The sequence below is a fragment of the Ziziphus jujuba genome, chromosome 10 (assembly GCF_031755915.1).
Source record: "Ziziphus jujuba cultivar Dongzao chromosome 10, ASM3175591v1".
Lineage (NCBI taxonomy): Eukaryota > Viridiplantae > Streptophyta > Magnoliopsida > Rosales > Rhamnaceae > Ziziphus > Ziziphus jujuba.
The window spans coordinates 1,536,812-1,555,677 of NC_083388.1; the positions used below are offsets into that span (position 1 = coordinate 1,536,812).

The window sequence follows — 18,866 nt, forward strand, 5'->3', positions numbered from 1 at the left end:
AGTTACGATCATAGAAGAAATGAGACATAGCGAATGATATTCTCATCGTTTCATTGTCAATGCAGTAGCCATTTGTAATTTTATAAGTTTGACCTCTAATGATTCGTTTTGAAGCTTTTTCGAAATTTGAATAGAGAAAATGCAAATGCAATCATTGGATTTATTCTAGGTAAATTTGAGTCTTATTAAAGTTTAGTATGAAATATTTTTAATATAATATGTATATAAATATCCAATTCAATAGTTCATCAAATGCTCAAGTTAATCGAAGAATCTAATATGAAAGACAAACTTAGAAGACTATTATCACTAATCAAAAATGCATCCACAGTTGAATTCCCACTAATAATTCCAGTCAACAGCAAGATACAAGCCGTCAAGAGCTAAATAGTTTCAGAAAGTGGATTTGAACTCCAGTATATGTTGCTCCCACCACCGGTGATTTGGATAACCAACTAAAATAAACAACCACAATCCTCAAGGAAGCAACAAAAAACGAGAGTTTTAACTATAAGTAATGTCACCCAAAGTTGCCAGTCAATACAAATTGATCAGTGAATAACAATATTCAGACAAATATCACTAGATTACATCTCGACAGCAAACCTCAAACCAAACTACAGAGAAAATTGCAGAAGCCTGCCTTTTCTGATGCTTTACCCGTTAATGCTTTCAAGTAAAATCTGAAGAGCTTATCGTCTTCGCATTCCACGTCCACGCCCGCGAAAAGCAGCCCCTCCACGTCCTCTACCACCCATGGCACTCGCAGCAGCTTCTCCCTGTGCACTCTCAGACTGCATCATAAACATTAAACAGAAACATTAAACAATTGAAAAGCAACCAAAAATGATGAATAGCAAAATATATAACAAGAGCCCACAAATCCTTTGAAGTGAAAACTAAAGCAACCATGACCTTCAAGGTACCTTGATCAAGATTTTTGTCAAATAAAAAGGAAAGTAATGTAGGATACCTGACCCTTTAATTTTTGGTATTAGAACAGGTACATGAAGAATAACAGAATGCCTTTCGACATTCATTTTGTATTACAAGTTTCAACAACGGCTTAAACTATAGTATGTGAATTGCAAGTATTATTAAAATCTTAAGAAGTTAGAAAACATCCAGAGAGGTGACAACATTCATATTAAAATAAAATAGTCAGATATACCCCCATTTGTTAAGAAATGGATGTAGTTCTCAACAGAAGAAGGCAAGGGTTTTTATACGAGCAACAATAAATAAAAGGGCACAATGCATAAACATAGTTCCAAAAATAAAAATTTCAAGAATAAGCATTGCTAGTCAATTTGAAAAGAGAAGAAGCTCTACCTTAGGGTTTTTCACGGTCTCATCAACACTTAAAACAAGGCATGCAGCCTCTGTAGCAGCATTGATAGCATTTATCTGCATGTGAAGAAAAATACTCATTACATGTACCTCTAGCATACACAACATTACAAAATGTATGCCCCTTGCATGTGTCTGTCACTGTTATTAAATAGCTAGCTACAAGACTGCATATTGTACCTTCACAACTGCTGGCTCCCAGACAAAATTAGCAAATGAATCAGCAATTCCTCCTGTGTTGATGTCCACACCATATGGTGCACCTTCACCTGTTAAAAACGTCTAGAGAATTAGTAAAACCTAAAAGTTCGATAGCTACCGAAAGACAGCTAAATCTATCCATTAGACAGCACTAATAACAAATTATTCTACTCTTCCAGGGAAATAAGGAAATATCAATAGACAACGGCTCAGAAATATAGAATGATTAATACTATTCCAAATTAAAAACGGCGTAGCAGAATCAAATAAATAAATCTACTATAGGAGGCCAACCAGATGGAAGTGCATGCTTCTGTCTTAATTTGTTAAGCACATCAGTTGCATCAAATCCAGCATTGTCACAGAGTTGCCGTGGGATAACCTGCATTATATCGCATAGTACTCATTAGCACATCCTAACATAACAAGCATAAATAAAAGATCAGATTTCTAGAAGTAGATATACATCTAGGAAATTTATAACAATTCTTAAGTTAAAACTTTGTGTGTATGACCAAGTATAATGCCATATGCCATTTTAGCTATGAGAAGTATCAAAAGTATGCACATAAGATTACCACTTTCGGACAGCATTACACTTCATACTACTGAACACGAACTCTAGTCTGAACCAAAAATTCATACTCAACCAACAATAGGCAAAACAAGAATGCCAAGAATGCATACCTCAAGAGCTTTTGCATAGGAGTTTATAAAAAGTTGAGACTTTCCAGCTATTGTGCGTGCATGCTGCCTCAAATACCGACTTATCTCCATCTGCCACCAGAACAATGTTAGTCACCAAGACCTAAGATTCCCCCCAAATTTTCAAAAACGGACTAATGAGCAATAATACATACTTCACAAATCTTATTGAGCAATAATACATACATCTATAGCACCACCACCAGCAACTACAGTAGAATTTTTCAGAGCTCTTCGAACAATCATAATTGCATCATGCAGACTCCGCTCAGCTTCCTCAATAAACTGAATAAAAGAATTTTAGAGACACCAAAGATCAGCAGTGAAAAGTGGTTTATTCATATATCAGAATTTTTCATTTCCACAAATGACATACCTGATCAGCTCCACCACGTAGAACTATAGTAGCTGTCCTGCCTGATGGACAGCCACTAAATATATTAAACCTCTCATTTCCAACTTGCCTTTCCTCAAAAAGCTCACACGTCCCAAGGACCTTGTACCAATTAAAGCTCAAAAATTTCAATAATTTAAAAACTTAGGAGAATCGAATGTCTAAATTGATTCATAAAATTAATGTTATTGATAAAACATGAGACAAACCTCATCAATAATGTTGTTGACAGATGTCTGTACAGTTCCACCAGTTGCAGCAGCTACACGTTGCAGGTCTTCTTCAGTTACACGACCTGCACAGAATAGATCTCGATCTGCAAAATACTGTTTGCAAACAAGTCACTTGATAGGTTGGTCATTAAAACTAAAACTGTGTGTACAATCTTCTCTAGAATGTCTACCAAATTTATAATACAATATCCTAAACAGAAAACATTACCAGCTACCAAATAAGCCTCAATTTGAAAAGTAATAACCAAGTGAAGTTACAAAACACCAAAATTACTCCACGGCAACATACATATACAGCTAATCCTCATAGATAAGTTATTTTATTTACATATCAACCCAACAAGCATTCAGATTTAGAAATTTACTCATATTATACCAAACATTGCACATTTGTTATTCAACATCAATACCATGTGTACTAATTTACATATATGATTCTCTATCCAGCAGTTTTACAGAAGATTTGGAAAGCACTATCTGAGGGGGAAAATTGAGGAAGCAGGAGGGCTAAATCCTATAGTATGACCTGCTATCAGAGTCCTGAGCAATAATAAAAAGAAAAAAGCTCATAAAATAAAAAAGGAAAATGCTTGAGAATTATTAAACATGTTGAAGAACTTAAAGTTCCATAACATACTGATTCTCCAAATCAAGTACAAAATGCTATATGGATCAATCAAGACAAGAGCAACCGCGTACCTGTGTCGCTAGATCACCAATAGCCAGCCGTGAAAGAACAACTTTTGCCCCACTCTGAACACATTTATCTAATTTGTCATATATAATATTCCATTCTGCATCAACAATGGACTGATACTGTGATGGATCCGAAAGTCTGCAAGGATTCAAAGACAAAGTTTCCCATTTGAGCAATTCTCAAGTAAATAATGGGATTCCAATCGAAAGAACAACAGACCACACCTTATCTCAGCATTTTCTTTCTCGGATTTCAGCTCTAATTCAACATTTAACAGGAGTATTTTGGGGTTAAGAAACTTCTTTGGCTGTTGCTCAAATCCAGCATATGAAAATGTCTTTTTAAAGGCAACCCCATCGACTAGAAAAGAGTCCCGCATGTTACCACCAGGAACCTGTGACAGTGAAGCTTAACCATTACATTCAAATTCAAAATATTACTTACCAAGACCAACTTCCACCCAAGTGATAAATGAAATTAGCAAAGAAGTAACTAAGCTTGCTAAGATTTCTAGTGAATCAAATTATGACAAATTAAAAGACAGAATGATTGAGACAACAAAAGAAGGAAAGAAATAAAATGAATCACATAATGAAAACTGTCAAGGCAACACAAGAAAATGTGAGTGAAAGTCGCAACAAGCACAAACACACGAATGTTGAAATTTATTAATATTTATTTTAGCATACAAGTATAGGTTATAAAATAAGAAGCCCAAACACAATAAAGCTAATTTGCTAATTACTACCAACTGTTTAAAAGAAAACATGGTACACAAATTTTAAATTTGAAATAAATTTACCACAATGAATATACCTTCTTGATTCCAATCATACTTAGCCGATCATCATTTCCAATTGCAATAACAGAATCAACCACCATTGATGCAAAGAACTCCTTCTCTCCACCAATGAGCTTTGAAGAGAGGGTTGTTGCAGCACATTTAGCAAGCAGACTCTTCTTTTCTTCTAAGCTTTTACCCTCTATGCTGACAGCCAGTTCTTTTACTTTGTCGATTGCCTACTCCATATTTAACAGATTCAGGACATCAGGATATAGTCCAAGCATCACAGAAAACATAGAGAAAGGAGATTAAATTCAGCTCAAATACCAAATAGCATGCAGTTCGATAACTCCTAATCAAATTTTGAGGATGGACACCATCCTCTATGAAAGGCTTGGCCTCCTTCAAAAATTCTCCTGCAAATAGGACAACTGTGGTGGTTCCATCACCAACCTGCTCAAAAACATTAGAATTAAAACGTCTCAAGTATAAAGCCAAAATATTGCAGGTTAAAAAATATTATATACAATGGTACATATAAAACAGGTGATATTTACAATAATAACTAGATCACTAGATTCTAAATCACTAAAGAAGATAGTACACTCTCTAAGAACTCCTTTTTCAGGGGATGCAACACCTCTCAAAGGCAGAATCTCACGGATAAACATTTCTCCATCCATTTCAAACCCCAAATCCCAATTATTATATACATCGATTTCATATGATGATTTCAGAAAAACTGTCACCCAAAGTTCCATAGCCGTCAGATTGACCATGTTTACATTTCATCCCATTTGGGACCCAATCTAAGTTTTCGATGCACAGAGCCTAAAATAGTGATATAGCATTTTCTTACTTATGGAATTCCAAAACAGTTTTAGTTCTCATGCCGTTCCTTGGTTCCTTAACAAACATGCTAGCATATCCATTTGACATCATTTCTACAATCGAACTAAAACCGAAATCGTATGGTAGACACAAAGCAAGAAAAGCTAAAGTAAAACAAAGTTTTTCCCTTTTTTGTGAATTATAAAAATACAAGCTTGGGAACAAATAACAGTCTCAAAAAATCCTCAAAACACAAAAATTACCCAGGTTTCTCATCCCATTTCAGTAGCCCATTTAAGTAAATCATACCTCAGAATCCTGAGACTTGGCTATGTCAACGAGGATCTTGGCCGCAGGGTGAACGATGTCAAGAAGCTTCATGATGGTAGCACCGTCGTTGGAGATGGTAACGTTCCCTTTGTCATCGTGGATGAGTTTGTCCATCCCTCTTGGACCCAAAGTGGTCCGCACCACATCCGCTACTGCCGTGCACGCATTTATATTGCTCACAAGCTGAGGCTTCCCTTGCGACGTATCCGTCCCTTCCTTCAACAGTATGATCTGGGGTTGCTGTTTTTTCCGTTAAGACATTTTCACAAACAGTTTGCATGACACCACAAAATGAGAGTCAGTCAGCGTTTGAGCACAAAAATGCAAAGAGAAAGTTAGAAATGAAAGAGAGAGTACCAGCATGGCCGCCATTGTTGGCGATGTGGATGCTCGACCGCTGGGAAGTAGCAGGGCTAGAGAGAGAGTGTGCTGGGAAGGTAGAGAGAGAAAACTAGGGTTTTTGCTTGAAACAACTGGATGGCTCTTTCCTAGTTTCTATGAGTCGCCGATTCGAGAGGTTTCTCATTTTTATTATTTTCTTATATAAAAACGGAAAACAAAATTGAATTCCAAAGGGATAAAATTATAATTTTCACAATTAGAGAGACAGATATTACTAAACAAAATATATGTGTGTATATATATATATATATATATATATATAGAGAGAGAGAGAGAGAGAGAGAGAGAGAGAGAGAGAATATTCTGTTTATACTATTTAGGTCTTATTAATTTCAATTTAAAAAGGTAAATAAAATTATTTTGAAAGATATTAATAAAAGAATAAAAAAATATATATTAAAGAGGAATTATTTTAAAATTTATCATAAATAATAGGATTTTTGACACTATAGCAATCCGTCTATATTTTGATGTTGTGTGACACATGAAACACATATGCTCCATTAGCTTAAAGATAAAATTGAAAATGTCTATAAATTCAAAGCCATGATTGTAAAAATATCAAATTGCTTGAAAGTTGAAGGATAAAAATAACCCTAAAAATAATTAATCATTTTTCTTAATTTTTTAAAATAATATGTTTTTGATAAATAAAATAATTTTTAATTAAAATTAAAAATTATAAAAGCTCATTTAATTTTATTTAAAATCTTTATATGAAAAAATATTTTATATGAAAATATTTTTACTAATTACCGACAATTGATAAAATATTTAATAATTAATTTTTTAAATTTTTATTGGAAAATTTGTTATTAACCGACAATTATTAATTGGTAATTTCTATTAATTATCAATTATTAATTGATAATTATAATCGATTATAAATTGATAATTGACAACTATAAATAATTATCAATTAAATTAAATAACCTTACTTAAAAAACCAACTAAATTAATAATGATTAATAATTAAAAATAATTATCAAACAATTATTTTAAAAATTAATTGATAAGTGTTTTCTCATGTAAAATATTTCTTTGGTATAAAATGGTTTAAAATAAAATTAATTTATTTCCTATAATTTTTACTATTAATTAAAAATTATTTTTACAAAATTTTTGTATTTATTAAACATTATATTATTCAAAAAAAAATAAGAGATATTCTTTTATTAATTATTTTTAAGGGGCTTTTTTACACCTAAACCGCATGATATGCTCAATTGATAATTATTATTAACCATCAATTATTAATTAATCATTATTAATTTAATTGTTTTTTCATATAAAACTATTTAATTGATAATTATTAAAAATAGAAAATTGATAATAATTATCAATTAATAAATAATAATAATAATAATTGTCAAAGACAATAACAATAATAATAATTGTCAATTAATAGTTAATTTTCTAGTAAAAATTAAAAAATTTAATATTATTCATTTAATTGTTTTTTTATGTAATTCTGTTTTTGTATAAAATGGTTTTAAATAAAATTAAATGATCTATAATTTTTACTATTAATTCAAATTATTTTAAAATTTTATTTTATTTATTAACAACATATCATTCAAAAATAGATATGATTAATTATTTTATAAGATTTTTTGTACTTATGCCTTTGAACTTTCAAGTAATTTAAAATTATACATCTAAATTTATAAACATTTTTAGTTTTACTCGCTAACAATATTGCATATAATGCTTAAATATGGACAGAATCAAAGTCGTTGGATTTGTTGAATATGAAGCAAGTGGGTAGGTTTGTTTAGAAATAAGTGTAAAATTAAAATGTTTAAATTTATTTTGATTTTCATATAATCTAAATTTTTGTCTAATTAAAATGTATAAATTTATTCTCATTTTTATATTATTTAAATTTTTGACTTTCAACTTTTTTTTTTTTCCCCCTTGCTCGATATGTTTATATGTGAGCTTTTACTGTGAGATTAGTTTTGGGTGCATGTTTAAATATGCATATATATTCCTACTAAATCTGTGGGTGATTGGAGAAATGTTTAAGCTGAAATGAAAAACCAAGAAGAAATTTAGATGGTTTATTAGAGAGACAAAAAGAGGATTAGGAATAGATACTTTTTTTTTTGCTTTTTTTAAAAGGGTCATCCGAACGTATCTAAATAGATACTATGTTTACATATGGATCCCTACATCATTATATTTCATTTAGGATTAGGAATAGGCGTAATGGGGGGGAATCGATAGATTTGTTGCATATGAGCCAGCAAGTGGGTAAGCTTGTTTAGAAATCTGATAAGTAATAATATATTATTAAAATGTTTGAATTTATTCTATTTTTGCATCATAAAAAATTATAATTATTATAATGGGTCGCGTTGCCGTATTAACTTATTAACCTGCATATTGACATGTTAACTTGAAAATTAACCTATTAATCCAAAATTAATCTATTTATTGAAAATTAACTTATTTATTAATATATTTATTCTTCTAACTTGAAAATCAAACTCCTTATTTGAAAATAATTTAAAAATAATAATTAAAAAAATAACATAAAAATAATTTAAGTATTAAAAAATTAAGAGACAATATTTAAATTTTATAGTAATATACCTTCTAATTAAATTTGCAATATTTAATTGTCTGGTGGAGAGGAGTTTTAGTGATCTGAATTTTTTTTTTATGTTTTTATTTTTGTTTTATTAAAGTTTTTTTTTTTGTCTTTAAAAAATTAAAGTTTTTTTAATTTATAATTTTTTTACTTATTAAATATTATATTATGGATAAAATTGTAATTTCAAACTAAATTTAAATAGGTTATAATAGGTATATAATCGTGTTAGATTAAAACTCACATGTTTAATAAATGGGTCATAACGGGTCAATTTTGAATTAAATGGGTAAACTTGAAAATGACATGATTAATAGTCGTATTAAACGGGTTGACCTGATTATGACTCAAACTTATTTATGATAAACTCAAACCTATTTATTCCGTATCGTTTTCGAGTCGTGTCACCATGTCATCACCTAAATTGGCACTTCTAAACGTCATTATATGCAGTGCAATCCAATATGCACGCAGAGATAACGTTTGAGATACCAAAAATACCCATACAAACACAAACAAACAACAACCTCTAACGTAAAATAACAACAAGAACTGGGGTTACATAGACAATCCAACAGAAACCAAATGGCATTGTGTTTTATTTCTTCTTCAGCATACTGTTACATGTTGTTATCTCCTTCAATGGCCACACCCTTGCCTGTTTGTGACTCCCATAACCATTTTGATTGACGAAAGAGTCCAAACGGTGCATTTTATAATCAAGAAGCATTTATTTTATGGTTACCAGTGCAATTGAAAATCTGTCTTCGAAGCTCCGAAGTCATCGAACGAGCGGGTCCTTTTCGTTGGTTTTACTAAATTCTTTATATTTTATTTATTGTGAAGAATTATGCCCCTAATTTTGGTCAACTTCATATGCATATTATCACATTATACGAATAAGAGAGAAAGTTAAGAATGGTGCCCTAATTGTGTTTTTGCTCCTACAGGTTTTAATGGAGTAGCTCATTTGCTTGCAAAACATCTTTGTTTATTGTTGACATTGAATCTTGGTTTGGCAATGGTCCTGAGTGGTTATTGCCTGCTTTCCAAGATGATTTAACTTATTTTCTTGTTGCTTAATGAAATTGCACATTTCTTTTCACATATATATAAACTAGAGCCATAAAAGAAACAGAAACAATGAAAAGAGAAAAAGAAAAAGAAAAAAGTATATATCCAGGCCCTATCTATCTTTCATTATTTGATTATGTTAAGAAAAATGTACTTAATATTGGTTTATATATTTGATGAAAACATGCAAGTTGAAGTGTTATGGTAGAAACTGAGTAGAAAGAACTCAATTTGAATAACTTTTTCTTGAACAAACACATAACACCGCAAAAGAACTTATAAATTTCTTTAAGTTCTAACATTTATATCATGTTCAAAAGAACAACGATCCAAACAGAGTAGAATATCAAGACCCATACTCATTAACCCAATTACCAAATTTCTTTTAATTTAAACTTATTAAAAAATTCATTTGAAAGAAAACAATTTTAAAGGCTTCAATTAAATTCGAAATTAATACTATTATTCAAAGGGGAAAAAAAAAGGTCAAATTAAAGTACTAAAAAATATTAATTCAACGCCAGAATATCAAAATAATAAAAAGAAAGTAGGAAAAAAAATGAGATCGAATATTATTTAATTGAAACGCTCTCCTAGCTATTATTTAATTGAAACGCTATCCTAGCAAACTGCTATATCTATGTAGAATATTGACCTATTAACCTATTAACAGGTTTGTTGTTTGCAACTTCATTACTAATAATAATAATAATAACAATAAAATAAAACACGCCAAAGCACCATGCTTCATGCATACCAGCCACGTTAAAAAGTGCTCCACCAAAACCATCTCGGGAAGTGGCCCTTTCTACAATCAATTGGAAGACACCACGTTCACCTACATCTCAAAATCATCACCATTATAGAACTCAACAAATGCATATATGTTGAAGGTGTCAGGACCCGTCCAAAATTCTTCACCGGAACCCTAGACAAGCTCTAATCCCAGGGAAACCCTACTGGAACCTCCAATGGAAAATCCGGCAGAACCTCCCCTAAGGGTTGGACTTACCACAAATTTCCTGCACTGAAAACACACTTCTATACACATCTCCTTATTCCTCCCGCGTTACTACAATATAATTCCACAATTTGCAGCACTCCAAAGAATAACAGAGAATTAATGCAGTATTTAATAAAATGCATCCAATACAGTATACAGAGCATCATACAAATAAATGTAGAATTAATGCAATGACAAATAAAGAAGCAATACAAGATGGAGAGGAAAAAAGGAGGAAATGCTTCTTGGACTTTCGGCAATGAACTGAGACGTCGGGCTCGTCCCGGATGATCAACGTCTCCTAACCTGGACCTAGGGGAACGGAAATTAAAAATATGAGATGCTAATCATCTCAGTGAGTGACCCTATCTACTGTACAAATATAATAATAATGATAAAAGGAATTTAATTACTCAATACCATACAATTAAATAAATAAATAAATAAATAACCATTTGAAAATAATAATTTCTCTCAAAACCCTCACTATTCACTCCGTTGGAAATGTTCCCCTTTTAAAACATTTTCACAAAAGCCGTTATTCGTATTTCCCGAAAACCAAGGAATCAATTAATTTAATAAATAATAATTAAATAACTCAAATATAAATAAAATATAATAAATATAATAAATAATTTTTGAACACTTTAGGGTTTGAAATTTCTATCCGAAAATTTATACTTGACGCACCACACCATATACCAGTGATGCCCTCCGATACCCAGCGTCCCGAGCACCGACTGGCGGGGAGGTTAAAGAGAGAAACTTGCATACGGCGCTTCGGCGTCCCAACAACGCCGCTGAAACCGTCATCCCGGCCACGGAAGGGGGCGGCTGATACGCAATATATAAGACTTGCCTGCCCTCAGTCCAATGGCAACTCACGGGAGACATAATAACTTGCGCGCTAACCACATATACAGCCAGAACACCAATACTGTATGAGTGCGTCTAAAACCAATTATTAAATTTTATTACCGTACCGATTTTCCAAAAATCATCGTGGGAATTATACCAGTTTTCAAATTCACCATCCCACATTTTCCTTTAACATTTCTGGTACGAAACCATCGATAACGATAAACAAATAATTTTTCTCGTAGCACAAAGTCCATCAAATAATATTTCACGGGCATAATTATCAAATTTGAAACCACCAATTTAAACAAATATTTTCCTTAAAATATTTAAACCAATCATGCCCAAAAAATAATATAAAAATCCAAACACAATTAATTAATGAAAATACTTTGCTCATGTGTAATAAATATAATTAAATCACAATAATAAAAATCTCGGATTTCTTAATAACCCAAAATTCCGTTTAGCATCAATAGACATATACGTACTTATAAAATAATATTTTTCCACAACTATAATTGAATTTCCACCACATGAGCATAATTCCAGATATCAATTTAACACCAAATAAATGTAATTAATTACCCCAAAATATTTTTAAAGGTGGATCACTCACCTTGAGCACGCAATTAACCTAAGATCCTCCATGGGATCAATTCCACGATGCGCACGTGCTCCTAGAACAACAATTCACACATAGTCAAATAAATTAATATTTTATTCGAGTAAATAATACCCGATACCAGGGGGGTCTAACACAAACGTTAACCAAAATTGACAAATTATATATCTATGGAAAGCTTGTGAGATGAGGATCACATTACCGACCTCCATTGAGCTCAATTCAACCGGCGGTGGCCGGAATTTGACCGGAAAGCTTTGGCCGAGTTTAAACTTGAGGGATCTCTCAAATTGTGGGGATTTTGGGCAATCTAACCCCGGAAATGGACTCAGAGTGGTCGAAAATGGTGGGATAGAGGTATGGGGTGAGCTGGGCTGGCCGGAAAACACACAAATCGAGGAGAGAGAAAACCTCCAGCCGTCGAGCTTCGCTGGCTCGATCTGGGAGCGTTCGGCATCCGGTGGCTGGAAAATTTTAGGGCCGAGCTCGCCTCCTCCCTCCTCTCCTCTATGGCCGGTGCGTGTAACAAGGTGGTGGCCGGAAAATGTGCAGCAAGGAGAGAGATATATCGGCGGGAAGGAGAAAAAGGAAGAAGAAGAAGAAGAAGAAAGAAAAGAGGGGCCCGTGGCCTTTTTCCACGTGGGGGAAAGGAAAAAAAGAAAAAAAGAAAAGAAAAATAAAATAAAATAAAATAATTAAATAATATTATTATATATAATAACAATAATAAAATAATATGGTATTAAGCATGGTTGACATGTGGCATCTCACCATGGTGACACATGGTCACATTTATTAAGTCACACGTGGCACATTATTACACGTTTCAAAAAAATAATATTAAAATAATACAGTATTTGAAAAACTCTACAGGTCCATAACTTTCAAACCACATGTCCAAATCAGACGTGCCGCTAGTCTACGGACTCGTATCGACGAGTACTTCACAACCATATATAAGTCAAAGCTCATTTCCCTATAAATAAAAGGTCAACTCCGGCACCCTTGGACAACTTGGACCCCAATCTTATTTTGCTCATAACTTTCAAACCATAGCTCCGTTTTCAACGTGCTACTAGCCTACGAACTCGTGACAATGTGTACTTCGTAACGGTACCTCAGTCAACCTAGAATTCCATCCTAGTCAAAAAGTCAACTTTTGACCCCTTGATCAACGATCAACAATCAAAGTCAATGGTCAACCTCGGTCAAAGTTGGAAAACTTCCATTGTACTTTGGAACGGGGTGTTACAGAAGGAGTTAAAAATAGAAAGATACACAAAACCATATCTATTTAAAAACTAGAAGGAAAAAAATTAGATCCTTTAGCTAACTCCATGGCATCCTTTATGATGAAAATTCTTTTAATCTTTCCACATGAAGTAAAATGCTCATTCAATAAGCTTTCAATTTTTAGATTTGAAATAAAGAATGAAACAATTTGTAAATTTAAAATAATAAACTTTTACCTCATTCAGTGTAGAAAAACATCAAAACTAGTGACGAAAATTGTTTGGCCCCCTTTAATTTACTATGGTAATCACCTTCAACTTCAGCCTTTAGTACCACCAAACGATTCTTTCTAACTTCAATTTTCTCATTTAATGCTAAAGCTTTGTTGAAAGCTGATCCAAACATTTTTATGAAAATAATCTTAAAAACATGTTCATCACACACACATGCTATCAAATTATAAAATAAAATATGTTATAACTTATTAAATAACTTTTGTGTTATAAGTTGTTATTGTATGTATGTATGATGCACATGTTTTTAAAATTATTTTCATAAAAATGTTTGGCTGAAATTAAAGATTATTTTCATCCTTGAAGTCCACAAAGGAGTATCTGTAGTATTTGCAATTTGAAAAAGTTAAAAACATAACTAAAAAGTTTCACAACTTCTCTTTTTTTTTTTAAAGAAAACGAATCTCACCTTCAAGAATCCATTTGGGCAGATATCCTAGTGATCTCTTCACTGCCACTAAATTTCTTTTATATTAAATTCGTAATCTCAACCTTTCCAAGCTCTTCATCATATCCCATGCCTACACTATTTTCCCACCAGTTCCACACTTCTCTCTCTTACAACAATTGCACCTTTATCATAATTATGACACATAAAGAAATAATGTAGAAATGATGAATTTATCAAACAATACACTTAACTATCAATCCATTTTAACCCAAAACAAAGAATAATAAATTAACAATAGCAACAATCTTTAAATAAAACCAAAAAAACAATTAAAACAATTAGAGGAAACAAAACAAGAATTGCAAAAAAGATTAGGCAGCAACAAAAACATAGAAAACAAAAAAGAACATGGAAACCAAAACAGTGAAGCAAAAATACAAACGACTAAACATACAAAACCCCTACATACAATAACAACTTTATAACATAAAATAATTTTAAAAACATGTTCATCACAAATAACTTATGAAATAAAATAAAACATGTTATAACTTATGAAATAAATTTTGTACTATAAATAAGTTATAACATGTTTTATTTTATTACATAAGTTATTTGTGATTATACCTGGCAATTCGGGTTGGTGGGTCATGTTCGTGTCAACCCGTTTAATAATCGTGTCAAAAATACCTAACCCGAACACGACCCATTTATTAATCGTGTCAGGTACCTAAAACACTAACCCGACCTGTTTATAAACAGGTCAACACGACATGACCCGTTTAACACGATTATTTTAACGGGTCGTGTTGACCTATTAACCCGTTAACCTGAAATTGACCTATTAACCCGAAAACTAACCTATTAACCCGTTAACCCGAAAATTAACCTATTAACCCGAAATTTTTTTTATTTTTTTTTATTTTTATGTTTTTGTTTTATTAAAGATGTATTTTTTGTCTTTGAAAAATTAGTAATAGAAAATTATTTTTATAAAATTTTTAATTTATAATATTTTTTAATTATTAAATATTATATTAGTGATAAAATATTAATTTAAAATTAAATTTAAATGGGTTGTAATAGGTATATAATCGTGTCGGGTTGAAACTGACACGTTTAATAAATGGGTTGTAACGGGTCAATTTCGAGTTAAACAGGTCAACCCGAAAATGACACGATTAATAATCGTGTTAAACGGGTTGACCCGATTATGACCCGAACCCATTTATAATAAACCTAAACCCATTTATTCCGTGTCATTTTCGAGTCGTGTCGCCGTGTCATAATCCAAATTGCCAGGTCTATTTGTGATGAACATGTTTTTAAGATTATTTTGTGCTATAAGTTGTTATTGTATGTATGTGTGATGAACATATTTTTAAGATTATTTTCATAAAAATATTTGACTAAAATTAAAGATATTAACCAAGCTTTTGAAGGTGGAGTTGACAATATATTGGAGTAATAGATTGTAATGAATCTGCATTAATAATCATGATGTTTTATTGCCAAGGTATGATGATGATGATGATGATGGAAGCATCAGTCGAACCAATGAAACAACTTCTAATCTGGCTACACTTTGGACTGGTGTGCAATTGGAATTTTCTTTTTAATTTGGTTTGTTTCATTTTATTATTATCATCATCATCGTCATTATTATTAGTTATAAACTGCATTAATAAGCAAAATGCTTTTTGCTAGGGAAGAAATTATCTTTACTAATGATGATGGTGGTGATGATGGTGGAAGCATTAGTCGAATCAATAAAACACCTTATAATCTGGACTGGTATGCAGTTGGAATTTTCTTTTCATTTCGGTTTGTTTCATTATTATTATTATTATAAACTGCATTAATAAGCACAATATTTTTTTGCTAGGGAAGAAAATTATCTTTTGTTACTGCTGATGATGATGATGGAAGCATCAATCGAACCAATGAAATACATTTTAATGTGGAGCATTTTGGACTCGTATATAGTTGAAATTTTCTTTTTACTTTGGTTTGCTTCATATTATTATTATTTTTAGTTATAAATTGCATTGATAAGCACAATGTTTTTCTGTCAAGGAAGAAAATTATGTTATGCTGCTGCTGATGATAATTGAGTAGAGATTTTTACCATTCCTCTAATATGCACCCACTTTCTCTATCTCTACTATAGATGAGTCTTTTATTTGTAGAGCAATTACATAATAGTATATCTGATACGGACTATCACTTGCAAAGCAATTAAATACCAGTTGATCTGGTATGAATTATGGGATTGTTGTGAAGCTAGTTAAGTTTTAAAAAAGGTGTTGGTAACTGTGTTGTCTTTTTTTTTTTTTTTGGGTTTTCGATAATAATTGTGTTGTCCCATTCTTAAGGGTCAACTAGGTAACTTTATTTAAAACCCTAAAACTAGAAGAATTAGAAGAAACAAAGTACCAAATTAAAAAACAAAAACAGAAAGAGGAAAATAATGTCCGTTAACTTGAAGAAACACATAAATAGGTCTTCTTCCTCCTATAGCTTAAAAGTTAATACCGAAAGATGAATTTTTCTGAGAAAAAGAGAGAAAGAAAATGGACATGATTATTATTATTATTTTAATTGAGAGAGAGAGGGGGGGAGAGAGATGGTTGGGCGGTCGTTGGTGATTAAAATCTATATCTATATAATATATAAAAGAAGAAGAGTATACACCACGTGTCAGCATATTCTTCTTCCAAATTCCTTTCAAAAATATTTTATTTATTTTTATTTTTATTTATTATTTACTATCTTATCTTTTATGATTATAACCAAATATATATATATACAATCAATTTTTGATATAACTATTAATAACTATCAAACAATTGATAAAAAAACATATGATAATATTTTGAAATAAATTTAAAATGAAAAAAATATTTGATTTTATTTTATTTACCAAATAAATCAAATATGTAAAATGTATTTGCATATATATAGTTTCTTTAATTAAATATATTTAAATATTCTTACATATACAAATATGGTTATATGGAAATTAATAAAGATATCTTTTTATTTAGATATAAAAATATAATATCATAAATAATAATTATAAAACATAGCAAAATAAGATTTATTTTCAAAAAAAAATTATTTAATCTCATTTTATTACCAATTAATATATATTTTTATTATTATATAAGATGGACGGTTTAGGAAAATCATATTTTGATCCAGTATATTCGAGCCAATGGGGAAGATCTTGGATATCATTACCAGGAAAACAACTATTATCCTTTCTAAATTATATATTATTATTATACATATAATAAATATAATATTATATTATATAATTTAACAATGGTACATTATTATAATAATAGAATTGCAACATTTATTGTATTCAATAACTACATATAGTAATAATTTTGAAAAACAAATTAAAATAAACAAAATATTTGATTTTATTTTATTTACCAGATATATCAAATATATTTGGTTATAAATTAGTAAGTGACATATTCTAGTTATCTTAAGATTATGATAATATATATATACTACATTTTCAATAAATAATACAAAATACAAAATACAAAAATAATAATAAAGAATATTGTATGTATATATATTTAAATTTGAATACATAAATTTTATATACATTTAAGAAAATATTAAAAAAAATAATAATTCAAATATAAATATTTTATTAGTTTTATGTTTATTTTATTTCAAAATAAGAAGATTTTATATACAGTAATTGATAATGAAAGTAATTATTTTATTTTATTATATAATAAAAGATATTCTTTTTATTAAATATATTTCACATAGAAATTCTATATACTAATACATATTCATATATATATATATATATATATATATATATATATATATATATATATATATATATATATATATATGTAATAAATAAAATTTCAATATTTTAATATATAGATTTCAATTATAAAATTGATATCCTTAAAATATATAGAATAATAAATAATAATAACAATAATAATAAATAATTAAATTATATTATAAAAATTTAACATAAGAAAATTTACTATTTGCAAAGAATCAAAAAATACATTTACATTTGAATTTCAATTTCATAGATAAAAAATATTTTATATATATATATATATATATATATATATATATATATGAATTTGAATTAAATTATATAAATACATTTGAATTTAAATTTGAATTTGAATTTTATAGATAAAAAAATTAAATAGGTAAATATTTTTTAATTTGAATTCCATAAATAAATTACCTTATAAGATAAAATGTGTTTATAGGATAAATAATAATAATAATAATAATATAATAAATAATTAAATTACATTATGAATATTTAGTATATGAAAATTAATTATTTGTAATAAATCAAAACATATATTTGAATTTAAATTTAAATTCTATAGATGAAAAATAATATTTAACTATATTTGAATTTGAATTAAATTATATAAATATATTTTAATTTAAATTTAAATTTCATAAGTGGAAAAAATTAGATAGAAAAATTTCATATATGAAAAAAATTATATAGGTGAATATTTTTTAATTTGAATTCTATGATTGTATAGTATTATATGTAGAGATCAAATTTATAGTTTTTAAAAAACTTTTCATGGCATAGATCGAAAAAAAAAATACTTATTAACAATAAATTTTTTAAATATAATTAATTATTATAGATTATTTTTAAAATTATTTATTATGGTCAAATATATCATGCATCATATGAGAATAGATACTAATAAAATAAAATAAAATTCCAAAAATTGGAAAAAGGTGACGGCCTTATAGGGTTTTGGTGATAGATGTTATAAATGAACACAAATATAGTACATATTTAGTTTGTATAATACCGTATATATATGAAATTAA

General features: G+C 29.6%; 1 protein-coding gene across 1 annotated transcript; it reads right to left on the reverse strand.

The window, feature by feature from the left end:
• Window positions 1-310: 310 nt before the first annotated feature.
• LOC107410440 (T-complex protein 1 subunit eta) lies at window positions 311-6,109 on the reverse strand. The gene is made up of 14 exons (XM_016017870.4): window positions 5,883-6,109; window positions 5,505-5,765; window positions 4,692-4,817; window positions 4,397-4,600; window positions 3,805-3,974; window positions 3,583-3,718; window positions 2,860-2,976; window positions 2,633-2,752; window positions 2,443-2,541; window positions 2,239-2,328; window positions 1,846-1,933; window positions 1,531-1,619; window positions 1,333-1,407; window positions 311-794 (listed from the first exon to the last, which is right to left on the reverse strand). The coding sequence occupies exons 1-14, from the start codon at window positions 5,895-5,897 to the stop codon at window positions 693-695; spliced, it is 1,692 nt and encodes a 563-aa protein (XP_015873356.1). The 5' UTR covers window positions 5,898-6,109; the 3' UTR covers window positions 311-692.
• Window positions 6,110-18,866: the final 12,757 nt, after the last annotated feature.